Consider the following 15,211-nt stretch of genomic DNA (forward strand, 5'->3'; position numbering starts at 1 on the left):
ATATTCTGATTGAGTATGATTAGATAAATGTAGAAGACTTAGCAGGAGTTTGATCTGAGTTTCAAAAATGGCAGGCTGATTTGTTTAAAGTATTGTACACTCCACACCAAAATAGTGATTTGTAGTTTGAATTCAATAAGTTTTAAGGATTTAAATTAATAAAGAGTGGAAATAAAGTTTATACATATTTAGTTTAAAAAAAAAAGAAAAAAAATAAATTAATAGGGATTAAATTAATTTATTTTGGTAGGGAGGTGGGGTAATAGCCGGTGATGCAATCCCATTTTGGGAAATATATGCTCCTAAGTCTGAGGCTTGTCCCCATTAGAATTAAATTAGTTTAAGTTGATTAAAAGATTAATAGTTTTATTAACAATATTTAATAGTCCAATTAATAAACTTAATGAAAAGTTGAGATTTTTATAGGGAATCTAAAATCAGGGCCTATTTTTGATCCTTTGCAAATGGTTTTTAATTTTTGTATATTGTTTTAATAAAGGCATTACATGATCAAATTTTCTGGCATTACATAAAATGCTAACTGATGTATTTTGTAATGTTTGAAGACGCTTTAATATGTGCACTTCCAGATAAATGCAGAAGAAATGTCTTTAACTTTAAACAAGGAAGAGAAGGCTCCATTTGGAGATCCAAAGACATTCATTACAGAGGGAAGGCCCAACGACCCTGAAATTAGACTTACAAAAGTTATTCTGGAAAATGCAGTGAAAAGATGAAACGACTAAGAGATAACTGACTGGAGGAATAAAGAGAACATGAGTTAACTTAGGGATTTAGGGGTCCTTTTATCAAGCTGCGGTAAGAGTTTAACGCGCGCAATACCGCACATTAAACTGCCTGCCGCAGTAGCTGCTAACGCCTGCATTGAGCAGGCGTTAGTTTTTTAGCCGGCCGCGGAGGTTAGCGTGTGATAAAATGTCTGACGCGCTAACCCCGCTAGCGTGGCTTGATAAAAGGACCCCTTAGCCTTCCAAAGGTTGCCTAAGAAAATACTACTACTATTTAACATTTCTGATAGTGCTGATAGACATACGCAGCATTGTACATCAACACATTTTAAGAGACAGTCCCCGCTCAGTAGAGCTTACAAGAAAATGCTATGGACACCAGTATTTTTAATCAATAGAGAACAAATCGGACTCTATATAAAACTACTCTGCAATAAAATTCAACTCGTACTTTTTGCTGTGAGTAAAAATCTAAATAAATAAAATTTTAAAAATTAGGTATAATTTTTTTTCTTAAGAGACTGGCAATAAATGGACAAGTTAATGCTAAGATATGTTAATGAACATGAAAGCACAAAACTAAAAATTAAGCTTAACAATTATTCTTCATACAAGATTACGTTGCCATAGAACTAATAACATCATTTTAGTGCAAGAAAGCAGGTTCTGAAACCCGAACAGCAATGCCACTGGTGGGAAAAATTGATTTTCTTTTTGGAAGGACAGGTTCAATAGGATGGGAGAGGGTTTCTTTATCCTGATGACCTCACAGCCAGTCAGGTTTTCAAGATATCCACTAGGAATGTGCAGGCGATAAATTTGCCAGTGCTGGGTTTCCAAAGCATGCAGATGTAGCTCATGAATATTCATTATGGATATACCGAAAAACTGACTAGTAGTGGGTTGCCTAGGACAGGTTTGGGAAGCTCTGGTGTAGTGAATTTTCTAAAATAAGATAAGCAGTTGGCCATGGTGCACCAAAGGAAACTAAATGCATTTGAAACACTCAACTGCTCTGCTTTTAATATGACTAGTGAATATAATAACTTTCATTTTACAATCCCGATTCACATTTGATATGTATATAAACTGGCACTTAAAATGTTTAATCTAGAACAGGTAAGAGTGAATCAATTTTTAACCCTTTCAAACTGCACAAAAACGAGGGCATAGAAAATGAAATTACATGGAAATACTTTTAAAACAAATAGGTGGAAATATTTTTTACTCAATCTTTGCCAGAGAATGTGGTTACAATGGTTAGCTTAGCTGGGTTTAAGAAAGGTTTGGCACGTTCACAGTCTGCTATTGCTACTATTTGGCTTTTACCACATACTGTGACTTGGATTGACCACTGTTAGAAACTGGGCTAAATGGACCATTGGTCTGACCCAGTATGGCTATTATGTTCTTACGCACACTTAGAACATACGAATAGCCTTACTGGGTCAGACCAATGGTCCATCAAGCCTGGTAGCTCGTTCTCACAGAGGCTAAACCAGATCCCTAGTATCTGGCCAAAACCCAAGGAGTAGCAACATTCCATGCTACCGATCCAGGGCAAGTAGTGGCTTCCCCCATGTCTTTCTCAATAACAGACTATGGAATTTTTCCTTCAGGAAACTATCCAAACCTTTTTTAAAACCAGCTATACCAGTGGTCTCAAACTCAAATCCTTTGCAGGGCCACATTTATAGTTTATAAATCTTTCCTTTTAGCTAAGTCTTAATAATAATATTGTCATTTATAGCTAAAGAGACATATGATCAAGAAACTGTTTTATTTTTCTTTTGTGATTATGATAAACATGCCAAGGGCCTCAAAATAGTACCTGGCGGGCTGCATGTGGCCCCCGGGCCACATGTTTGAGACCACCGAACTATGCTTTCCGCTCTTACCACAACCTCTGGCAATGTGTTCCAGAGCTTAACTATTCTCTGAGTGAAAAAATATATCCTCCTATTGATTTTAAAAGTATTTCCCTGTAACTTCATCAAGTGTCACCTAGTCTTTGTAATTTTTGATGGAGTGAAAAAAAAAATCGATCCACTTGTACCCAATTCTACTCCACTCAGGATTTTGAAGACTTCAATCATATCTTTCCTCAGCCGTCTCTTTTCCAAGCTGAAGAGCCCTAACCTTTTCAAGTCTTTCCTCATACGAGATGAGTTCCATCCCCTTTATCATTTTGGTCGCTCTTCTTTGAACCTTTTCTAGTACCACTATGGGCTCCTTTTACTAAGCTGTGATAGCAGTTCTAGCGCGTGCTGGACGCTAACACCAGCATTGAGCTGGCGTTAGTGCTAGCCATGTAGCGCGGGTTTAGCGCGCGCTAAAAACGCTATTGCAGCTTAATAAAAGGAGCCCTATATCTTCCTTGAGAAAAGGAGACCAGAATTGAACGCAGTACTCCAGGTGAGGTCAGACCATGGAGCGATACAGGGGCAAATAAAACATTCTTAGTCTTATTAACCATCCCTTTTTAAAATAATTCCTAGCATCCTATTTGCTTTTTAGGCTGCCACCACACATTGGGCGGAAGATTTCATCGTATTGTCTATGATGACACCCAGATCCTTTTCTTGGGCTCTAACCCTCAAGGTGGACCCTAGCATCCGGTAACTGCGATTCAGGTTATTCTTCCCAATGTGTATCACTTTGCATTTGTCCACATTAAATTTCATCTGCCACTTGGACGCCCAGTCTTCCAATTTCCTAAGGTCTGCCTGCAATTTTTCACAATCTGCATGCGTTTTAACAACTTTGAACAGTTTAGTGACATCTGCAAATTTAATCACCTCATTCGTCATTCCAATTTCCAGATCATTTATAAATAAGTTAAATTAAATAGCACTGGTCACAGTACAGACCCCTGCGGCACTCCACTGTTTACTCTCCTCCACTGAGGTTTTAGTAAACAGCTGCTATTAAGCAGTACTCCACTGGAGGGATTGGCAGGGTTGACCCCTTAATTTCCACTCCCCAACCCGTGGTTCCTCCCCCCCCCCCCAATACCAAACTGGCCACTGACAGCACAGAGATAACTTGGTTATGTTTCTAAAGTCATAAAGATAACTGGTTATGTGCTGGCTTTGAATTTGTCATTATGGGCTCCTTTTACTAAGGTGCGCTAGGGCTTTAACGCACAGAATAGCACGTACTACATTGCCGCATGCGCTAAACCTTAATGCCAGCATTTAGCTGGTGCTAGTTCTAGAAGCGTAGCGCGCGGTGTTGTGCGCGGTAATTTCCTGCGAGCGCTAAAAACACAAGCGCACCTTAGTAAAAGGAGTCCTTTGTGATTTTTTTTTCTGAAAAAAATATTTATGTACACATCTCCAGTGCATAAATGCCTACTTCTCCTGTTTTTCAGAAAGGCTCTACATTAGCAGATTTTGTTCTAAAATACTGGTGAAACTTGAGGCACACTGACCTGTATATCTCAATTCCCATTTCTATGACCTAAAATGAGGCTGAATACAATTTTCCTAACTGTGATTCCCAAAGGTTCTGCCATCTACTGCTAAGTGACAGACCCTTTAAATTTTGCTTTCCTACAATTACTTTGGATCTTTTCAATATAAAAAATAAATTATGAAGTTAACTATGAAGCTGTTTTAATGCTGAAATGGATTGAAATGAACAAAAAGCATGCGGAGGGGGAATTTTTGTTTATTGTGGAAAAAATGTTTACAATGTTTGAAATGCAATTACTCTCCTATTATTAGATTTTGTCGGCATTCTCTTAATGAACATAATGGAAAATACTGCAGAGAAGTTGTGCACAGAAATCAAAATAGCTAATATTGTATTTAAGAAAAAGAGTACAATGATTAGTATATGCAATACTTTAAAATATAACTCAAAACAAGACAAGGTACAAAGTATAAAAATTCTGAAGCACTTCTGTGATTTGTAGTCTTAAAATGATAACTTACACTTTTTCATTCAATAGGGCGCTGAAGTGTTTACAATTTGACACCTTGTACAAAGACTTTATATGGTTAGTAGAACCACTGCCTTATGCAATCGTTGGCTTCAGCAACAGACTTATAATTTGAATTCGCATCAAAGCTTTCTAACATGGCAGTGGTATAAGCACTGCCTTCAGTACGGTTCTGGCTCTTTGCAGCTCTGCTGTGTTCAAGGAAAAGAAGAGCTCTGAAGCTGTCAAAAGCCATATTGCCCTCATTTACCAATTTAATACTGCACTGAATAAAACAATTCAGTTCTTTGCAGCAAGAAACCTTCCTCTTGCGATGTAACTGGAAGCTGCAAAAATGATATTTTGAAGCCACAAAGGAAAATATCCACAATTAAGGATTGGAAATTTGTGAAGGGGCAGGAAGATGCTGAAGTGGGACCACTTAAAGGAGGTCATTTATCAAGGTTTGGTGTGCAAGCCACCACAGGGTCCATTTAATTCCCGTGGGCCCCGCAGCAGACTGCGCATGCTGTTAGTAAATAACCCCCCAAATGGGATGTCTACAAGCACAATGAAGAATGACACCACTTTTGTTTCCCCTGTAGGTAGCTTATCTAGATAAGCATACTAGCTTCCCCGTTGCTTCCAAAAGGGGTCATCCTTCAAGTGGATATGGAAAAAGCAGTGGCAGCCCAAATGTAACTTATAAACCACTGCAGTGTATAACAGGGCATTCCATTCCTCCAACTCAAACAGAGAGAATTGTGCCTTCCACCTATTTTTCCATTCCCTGGGCATTGACAAAAAAATGTAGGGCTATACCCAGTGATTAGAAATAGGATGCTGTTCACAACAAAGATCAGACAATTGTAACCTCTGCTTTACATACTGCACTATGCAGCCTGATGACAATTCCTAGACAAGGCTCCAACAAGTTAAATTACGTACAAGATGATTGCTGTGGCATTCCCCCTACTAATGCAATGGCAAAGGTTAAATGACATTTCATACTTCTGCTTAACCCCAAAAATCTTGATTTGTGTTATATACAAGCCCCAAAGTTCTATTACTCCCCAAAACTATACAATGTAAAATATAAAGGTTGTATTAAATTAAAATGCATGTAAACAAGAGTACCAGGCTAAGCAGATACAGACTTCTGATTAATATTAGCATAAAACTTGTCACTAATTTTGATTTAGCCTAAAGATCTGTACATAAATTACATCTTTCCCGGGATATCGTTGCATCAAAAAGCAATCCAAAAGAGCTACAGTGTACTTAATCCAAGAAATGATACCAAAAGAGATTATTATATTCTGAAATACTCAAATGGCATAGAAATAGGAATGGGTAAAAATAATTGACCAATTGTGCTGAAATAAATGTCATTAGAATCAGATAATAAACATATTTTAAGCAGTTCTGTCATATTACGTATGTGCTGTAGTGGAAACTTCACAAATGGAAATCTGTTAATTAAAGATACAGGTCAAATATTGTAAATGACTGTCTTCCTACATAAATATTTTCAAGTACAAAATTAGTACTGACTGGCTTTCAACCATTTCAGCACTGTGGGAGGGAGTGGATCAAGTTAGATGATGTGGAAAAATATCAGTATAATAATTGTTTCTAATGAGAAGTCTTCAAATAAAATCTCTCAAATATGGCTGCCTTTCATGTTCTGTCCAGTCATTACGGTCCTTTAAAAAGTAAAGTAACTTTTGTTTAATATAGAACAATCCCCTGTGCTTTCATTCAGGACCCAGCAAAGGTGAGATCCACTCGCAGTCTCAGCTGAAGTGGCGAGCGAGGCGTGAAGATCTATAGTCTGCCCTCAGCTGCACAAAGGAGTGAAGCATGCTCTTCTCTAGGCTGGCGAGCTGTTCCCCAGAGCACACCTGCTTTAGGTTGTCTGGAGCTACCACAAGGAGGTTGCAAAGGGCATGCAAGGTATCAAAAAGTTGTAACACAAGTGGAATCTGTATTGGGAAAAAGCAAAATAGAATATCAAAATGTATTCTGTATTATGAAAACTATTACTGATTACAAAGAAAGGAGAAATTAGATTCTTGCCTGCTAATTTTCTTTCTGTTAGCTTGTAAATTGGTATAGTCCTTACAAATGGGTAATATGCCTCACTGCTACCAGCAGGTGGAGACTGAGTTCAAACTTGTATATCAGTATAGCATGCCCCTCTTGCTACTCCAGTTTGCCGAACCGCCAAGGAGAACCTAGGAAATTTCTTAACTGAAAAACAGTAAATGATACTCCAAACAGGAGTGTAAGAAAACAACAAACATTTTTAAACAACTGTTGGAACATGTATAGAACTTGATCCTGGAAGTAAAACATCCCCACAGCTCACCAGCTAAGCTAGCTGAGCCATCACTGCTGTTCTTAATTCTTCCCGGCCCTAGAAAAATACTAGAACTCGCAGAAAAATTCAAAATCTGCACATGAGCAAAAACCCGCAAACACCGCACAAAGACAGACAGGGTGGGAGACTATACCAGTCTACAAGCTAACAGAAAGAAAATTAGCAGGTAAGAACCTAAATTTCTCCTTCTGTATCGCTTGGTAGACTGTATAGTCCTTACGAATGGGACATACCAAAGCAGTACCCATCAAGGGTGGGACCCCCGAAGGGCCAACACCAGAACACATTCACCGAATACTGCATCCCAACGCATGTGAACATCCACATGGTAGTGTCTGACAAAGGAATGCAGAGAAGAACAAACTGCAGCCTTGCAAATATCCACTAGAGGCACTAGAGAAGACTCAGCCCAAGAAGCTGCCTAACCCCTAGTGGAATGAGCCTTGAGAAAGTCTGGAACAGGCTTCTTCTGCAGAAGATAAGTGGAAGCAATAGTCTCCCTGATCCAGTGCGCAATAGTAGCCTTAGAAGCGCCCTTACAAGAACCTGCTAGAAGGACAAAGAGATGATCTGATTTCCTGATCTCCTGGGTCCTCTGTCCATAACAACGAAGGACCCGACTAACATCCAACTTGCGCAGCTGTCTCTGCTCAGAAGATCCCTCCCGACAACCCAACACCGGGAGGACTACAGATTGATTGACATGAAAAGGAGAAACCATTTTTGGCAGAAAGGAAGGAACAAGCCTCAAGACAACCCGCTCCCTAGAAAACTCCAAGAAGGGAGACAAGAGAAAGCCTGCAGCTCAGAAACATGTCTAGCTGAAGTAATGGCCACCAAGAACACCACCTTAAGAGTAAGGTCCTTCAAAGAGCAGTCACCCAACGGTTCAAAAGGAGGGTGCACCAGAACAGACAGAACCAGATTCAGATCTCAAGATGGAACAGAGGGTTGTACGGGAGGCCTGAGCAACTTGGCTGCCCACAAGAAGTGAAGCACATCAGGAATGGCAGTCAAATGCTGTCCTTTCAAGAACCCCCAAAAGGCTGACAAGGCCACAAGCTGAACCCGGAGAGAAGACCATGCCAGTTCCCTATCCAGGCAAGAATTCTAAGATGTTAGGCAGGGAAGCATGAAAAGAGATCACTCCATACGCATCACACCACTCCTCAAATAGACGCCAAACCTTCACATAAGCCCAAGAGGTGGAAAGCCTCCAGGATCCCAAGAGCATTGAGATCACTTTATCTGAATATCCCTTCTTACCTAGGCGACCCCTTTCAAGAGCCAAGCCATCAGGGAAAAGGGACCTGGATCGAACATTGGAATGGGACCCTGAGTTAGGAGGTCGTCCAAGAGAGGCAGAGGAATAGGATCCGCCACCAGATGCCTCACCAGATCCACGTACCACGGTCGAGGCCAATCCAGAGCCACCAGAACCACGAGGGCCGGATGGCAAATCATGCGGAGAAGAACTCTGCCCACTAATGGCCACGGAGGGAACACATACAACAGCCCTTCCGTTGGCCATGGTTGAACCAGAGTATCCAGGCCCTTGGCCCGACCGTCTCTGCAACGACTGAAGAAGTGGGTATTTGGCGTTGACACTTGTGGCCATCAGATCCATGAGGGGCTGACCCCAAGACTGCACTATCAACTGAAAGGCCACGGAGATTAGACACCACTCTCCAGGATTTAGCATGTGATGACTTAGGAAGTCCCCAAAGAGGTGTCGAACAGAACCCCAAGATATTCCAGGCGCTGAGATGGAGACAACTGGCTCTTTACAAGGTTAACTACCCATCCCAGCGACTGCAGAAACTCCACCCCCCCCCCAAGCCGTGACCCCAGTGCTCTCTTGGAACGACTTGGCTCGAATCAACAGTCGCCCAGACAAGGATGAACAAGCATGCCCTCTTTGCGCAATGCCGCCATGACAACCACCATCACCTTGGTGAACATCCGCGGAGCCGTGGCCAGACCAAAGGGAAGTGCACAGAACTGATAGTGTTGCCCCAAGATCGCAAAGCACAGGAAGCGATGATGGGAGCCCTGAATAGGAATGTGTAAGTAGGCTTCAGTCAGATCAAGAGAGGACAGAAACTCCCCCGGCTGAACCGCCAGAATCACAGACTGCAGAGTTTCCATGCAGTAGGAAGGCACGTGAAGAGCCCTGTTGACCCCCTTCAAATCCAGGATGGGTCAAAAGGTCCCTTCTTTCTTTGGCACCACAAAGTAAATTGAGTACCAACCTGTGCCCCACTCCAGCGGGGGAACTGAAACCACCGCATGAAGATCTAACAATCTTTGAAGGGACTGCTGCTTCAACATCACCTGCGAGGAAGAAGCGAGAAAACGGTCTGGCAAGGACCAGGCGAACTCCAGCGCATAGCCGTCCCGGATCACTTCCAGAACCTACTGATTGGACGTGATGTCTGCCCACTGTGGATAAAAGTCTCTCAACCGGGCGTCCACTGGAACCAAGACGGGCGCCGGCAAGAAGTCATTGTGCAGGACGGGCGGCAGGGGACCCGGCGGGGGCGTTATCTGCACCCCGGCGGGCCCCACGAAAGGACTGCATGTGCTGAAGAACCTGCCTCTTGAGAACCCAGAAGACTGAAAAGAAACAGCCCCTCAACCGGAGCGGAAACGGTGGAAATCACGCCTATGCCCACAAGCAGCGCCACCTTGAGCCAGCGACCTAGGCCTATCCTCAGGCAAACAAGGCACTTTAGAATCAGTGAGAGTCTGAACCAACTTGTCCAGGTCCTCACCAAACAAGAAAGATCCTTTAAAAGAAACTTCGTCAACTTAGCTTTGGATGCCAAATCCGCCGACCAAGCGCGAAGCCACAAGGTACGGCATGCTGCCATTCCTAAGGCCAGAGACTTGGCAGAAGCTTGCAAGAGGTCATATATAGCATCCGAGAGATAAGAAGCACCCAATCCGATTTTGGCAACTGCCTGCCTTAGCAAGTCCTAATTCTCAGATTTATCATCAAGTACTTGCTGGGCCCAATGAAAACACGCCCAAGCCACCAGCCCGCCACACATAGCCGCCTGGACCAACAGATCTGTCACAACAAAACTCTGTGTAAGGAGGGACTCCAACTTACACTCCTCCGGGTCCTTCAAGGCTGCACCGCCCTCAGCAGGCACGGTATGCCGCTTAGAGATGGCTGAGACCACCGCATCCACTACAGGCGACTTCAGTTTCCCTATCCCCTTCTGGAATGGGATACAGGCGGGCCATGGAGCATGCAAAGCGTAAAGGGGCTTCCGGCACCTGCCACTGTGCGAGCATGATGTCCCGAATATCCTGATGCATAGGAAAAGAGCGGGAAGCAGAGTGAATCCCTTTAAGCAAGGGGTCCATCATACACGGGGGCTCCGACACGGTGTCCTCAGAGTGCAAAACCGAGGAGACCTGAAGGATTAACTCATGGAGCTCTTCCCACTGAAAAATGTGCACCACAGATGCATCTGTGCCAGCTGGGGGGTGCTCAAACTCTTCGCCAGCGGAATCCGGCCCCCCAAGAGAATCCTGGAATTCTCCTCAAGGGTCCAGGTCCTCATCAATCACCTCGTGCTCCTCTGGGAAAAAAATCATCCCCCCAAGAGACCCTCGGGCATTTGGTTGAGAGAGGAGTAGAGGAAGGCAAAACTGCTGCTGTGTGGGGCCACACCGGGGAAGATGTTGAGGGTACATCTCCTCCCCACCGAGACCCCCGGAGTAGACACGGAACCTCCTGCCGCCAGCAAATAAGCTTTACAAAGTGCTAACATAAATTTAGGAGGAAAGACCCCTGGCGGCCCCAAGGGACTCCCTGCCCCAGCAGGGGATCCTGACATACCTTGCCCCTGTATTTCCAGAACAGGTGAAAGGTCACCTGAGGTAACTAAAATGAATGAGGAGATTCCCGCCGAAATTGGACCTGAAAACGCCCAAAATGGGAGCTCTTGCGGCCTGTTGTGTCTGAAAAGCCTGGGACTTTCCTGACTCTGAGGCTGAGGAACCGACCAACGTGAAAAGGGAATCCCCAGTCAAACCAGTGGTAAGGGAATCCTGTGTTCCCTGACTGTCGGCGGCAGGGGAACCCCCCTGCGTGGACGTCGGGGTAAGCTCGGGCTTCCCCATGATCCAAAGCCGAACCGCAAGGCACATGCGGCGTGGTATCCTGGCTGCCTGCATCCGCTGCCGATGAGGTTTCCCCACCGCTCCGGCCTGCATAATGCTTGCACAGGCCGGCAACGAATACCTCGCGCCTGGAGCACAAGGAGCACTTTTTCCCTTTAAAAGAGCTCATTGTGCTGTAAACCAACCTAGCTGTAAAGAAAGTGCCGGTTATCTGAGAAAAAACACACAAAAAAAGGCAATTATAAAGGGAAATGAGCCCTTTAGTCCAGCACACCTCAGGATTTTTTTGTTATGTCTTTTTACTTAGTCAGAACAGACTCCACAGCTCTCAAAGCTGGAGAGCTGACCAACCAGAGGGCCAGGCCGCCTGCTGAGGCCCACTACAAAAATATGGAGAGGTGGAGGAAGGTGGGGGGAGGGACCTAGCACGAAACCCGCCAGGTTTAACACCCCTGAGGTCGGACAGATCCCCAAACAGAACATGCCCAAGCTCTATCTGGCACAAAAAAGGGGAACCAGGAGTCCACAAACAAAGTTCTAACAGTGCTAAGAGGGGAGCTGAAAAGTCTTACCACCTGCTACCGGAGACTGAGGAAAACTGGAGTAGCAAGAGGGGCATGCTATGCTGATATACAAGTTTGATCTCAGTCTCCACCTGCTGGTAGCAGTGAGGCATATTACCCATTCATAAGGACTGTATCAGTCTACCAAGCGATACAGAAGCTTCAATTTCTCTAGAACACTACAGCTAGACTTATTTTTTGCCTAGGCAAATTTGATAGAGCATCGCCTTTGTTGACATCATTGCACTGCCTTCCATTTGATTCATTAATTAAATTTAAGTTGGCTTGCTTGATTTATCAGCAAGCTAATATACTCATACCATTCATCCAAACTGTAGTGGAAACAACCATGTTTTAATCACTTTTTGGAAAACAAACTGCATTTCAACTTGGCTTCCCTAGGCACCCAAATGGGTGGTTATATCTGTGAATGGCAAGGTAGGCAGTAAGGGCCTGATTCTATAAATGGTGTCTTACTTAAACGCCGCTAGGTGCTGTAATTGAGGCTGACTAGCAACGCCTAACTAAAATCTATGCCTAACCTAAAATTCATGTTATAACTTCAGCAGGGACTAGATTGCTAAGAGTCAGAAAAAGCACTGAACTATAAGAAAAAAAAGACTGACTCAATAATATACACAGCCTAAGAGGAGGGCTCGCTATACAAAAACTTAGCTCAGAGAAATAAAACTCTGAAGAGGGAGAGGTTACCCCCTCTTGGGAAAAGAGTTTGTCTTCCAATCATTGCTTAATCAATGTTAAAAGCGAGACCAGCTCAAAGGTGTAAAAGTGTATCAACTAAGTTTGTAACACTTGATTACTTAATTGAAACTACTGTATGCAAATAGGTCAAAAGAAACTTTCTTGCAATTCAGGTTGCCACTAATACTTTCAACTTAGCTTAAGAGCTTGACTTGATTCAAATAGCAAAAGCTATGTGGGGTCCCGACGCGGCCCCGTTTCAGTGTCTGCTTCAGGAGACCCCGCCATAAAAAGGAACTTGATTCTGAAGACAGGTAATAACCATAGCACTGCTCAAAAAATCGTGCAAAATGTCGAAAAGCATGAAATACTTTTCTACATTTTGCACGATTTTTTGAGCAGTGCTATGGTTATTACCTGTCTTCTGATGCCTACCTAAAAAGCAAGAGTGATTAGGAGGTAGCGAATAGGCATGGTTTACTTAGGCGTTGCTAGGTGTCTGAGTTAGGCACCAGTAAACTGAGCCAGGAAAACTCTAGCCTAATATACCAGCACCTACCTCTAGGATGCCTAGGCACCGCTAGATGGGATTCTATAAACGGCGCCAAGTGGTTGATTGACAACTTTGCCGAGTGGTGTCTACAATATAGATGTTGCTAGGCACCATTTATAGAATCAGGCCTCAATAGCATATCCACAGATTTACTTCACAATCTATTTGTCAGGCCAGAGTTCCTCTCTGGGTTTTTCCAATGTCTGTCCTCCAAAGGCAAAAAGATTTCAGATTGTGTCCCTTGAAAGTACTGCATTGTGTGGCCAATTAATGACATCCTCCTCTGTACACTCTTGTCCATATTTCTCAAACAAGAACACCGACCTTAAAGTCTTTGGCACATTTCCTGTACTCTGCCACATCACAAATTGCAAGCATGCCTCCCATAGAGCTGTAGGAATACTGCTGCAGATGTTCATAAATAAGTCGATGAAAACGAACTCCAAATTCCATAAGTACTGTGTCAACGTTTTTCCCGTCCATGGAATTTCGGATCTTTTCTACTTGTTTTCGGACATAGCCACAAACTTTAACACAGGCCTAGAAAAAAAGTGTGAATTTTTAAAAGGTGTTGGTCTTGTTATATCATCTGATAAACAGAACAGTATAGGATTACCTCCAGTAATTATATAATAGATTCCCTTCAGTAACTATATGCTATACGACTCATTTGTCAGGTTATCAAACAAGTTAAAGAGACAATATACACATCCACATCACGCACCATCCTGTACATATCCTCATTCTTCAGCCTTTCAATACTACCTAGCATGTACATGCCAAATTCTAACTGTAGTAGCAGACAAATATCTGGGAAGGCCAATCAGAAGTAAAGGTATATCCCTTCGAGAGGTTTTACAGTTGCAGAACATTTTAAAAAAGATCAGAATGCTCAAACGTCTCTCAAGCAATACTAGGTAAGAGAAAAAAGTGTTAACTGAGGGAATTTAAAGGATAATAATGCTGCTGAGAAATGCTTTCTGCATGGTGGCTGGATAATGCATTTTGTTTCTGGACCTGCTTCACTGGAGCCAGATTATCCTCACAGACCATCATCTAACATCTGCTTGAAAGCAGTTTTAAACCAGTCTTATCAGCCACCTTGTTGAAGAATCTACCGTATTTTTCGCTCGATAAGTCGCACTTTTTTCCACCCAAAAGTGGGTGGAAATCTTGGTGCATCTTATGAAGCAAAGGTACAAATTTTGTTACCCTCCCCCCCCACTGTACCACTGTAAAACCCACTCGCCGAACCACCTTTTTATTTTAACACACACACACCCCCGTCCGTCCGTCATCGCCATTCCCCCTTTTTTACCTGGTGGTCCAGGACCCTCGTCTTATTTCCAGCCAGCAGCGAAACAGATCAGCAGCGCGGATGTCAGGAACAAGCTTTACGCTCTTCTACTCAGCCCTGTGCTGCTTTCCAAATGGTTGCCGTAGGTTCTTGCGAGAACTTACGGCAGCCATTCGGAAAGCAGCGCGGGGCCGAGCAGGAGAGCGTAAAGAATGACACGGTGACAAAATTCATCACCGTTCCCGTCCCCGCGGATAACCGCGGGAAATAATCCCATGTCATTTTCTAGTGTCTATTTCAACCTCAGTCCTTCTACACCAGCATTCTTCAAAGCAAAGCTTGTGGGTCAGTGGTTGTGGCCATTCATACTCTGATTCTTCCCTCTCTCTTTAAAGAATGACATGAAGATGGTTTCCCGCGGTTATCCACGGGGACGGGAACGGTGATGAATTTTGTCACCATGTCATTCTCTAGCGTAAAGCTTGCTCCTGACATCCGCGCTCCTGATTTGTTTCGCCGCTGGCCGGGAAATGAGGAGCCCCGAAGAGTGAAGGTTGCTGCAGCAGCCAGGGAGGGAGAGAAGCCGGCTGGAGCTGCTGGGCAGAATTAAAAAAGGTATGGGGGGGGGCTTGCCTAGGGCTGGCTGGCTGGCCTGGGGCTGGCTGGTCTTGGGCTGGCTGGCTGGCTAGCCTGCCTGGGGCTGCTGATTGGCCTGGAGCTAGCTGGTTGGCTGGCTAGTTTGGGGGCTGGCTTGTGGCTGCCTACCATTAGACATGCCCACCACTAGATGTGCCCTGTACCCTGCCCCGGCCTACCACTAGACCACCAGAGGGTGGGGGACAGGGTACAGGGTTCTGAATTTTTTTTCTTGGTTTTTCCTCCTCTAGAGCTGGGTGTGTCTT

General features: G+C 43.9%; 1 protein-coding gene across 1 annotated transcript in view; it reads right to left on the minus strand.

Moving 5' to 3' along the window:
• Positions 1-4,404: 4,404 nt before the first annotated feature.
• The window catches only part of EXOC5 (exocyst complex component 5), an 86,300-nt gene continuing 75,493 nt past the window's right edge, over positions 4,405-15,211 (minus strand). Inside the window, exons 17-18 of the mRNA XM_033951321.1 lie at positions 13,337-13,552; positions 4,405-6,659 (exon numbers count right to left, since the gene is read on the minus strand). Of these exons, the coding sequence (XP_033807212.1) occupies positions 6,471-6,659; positions 13,337-13,552 (405 nt within the window). The 3' untranslated portion in view covers positions 4,405-6,470. The remainder of the gene's footprint in view (positions 6,660-13,336; positions 13,553-15,211) is intronic.

Source organism: Geotrypetes seraphini, chromosome 7 (assembly GCF_902459505.1).
Source record: "Geotrypetes seraphini chromosome 7, aGeoSer1.1, whole genome shotgun sequence".
NCBI classification, from domain to species: domain Eukaryota; kingdom Metazoa; phylum Chordata; class Amphibia; order Gymnophiona; family Dermophiidae; genus Geotrypetes; species Geotrypetes seraphini.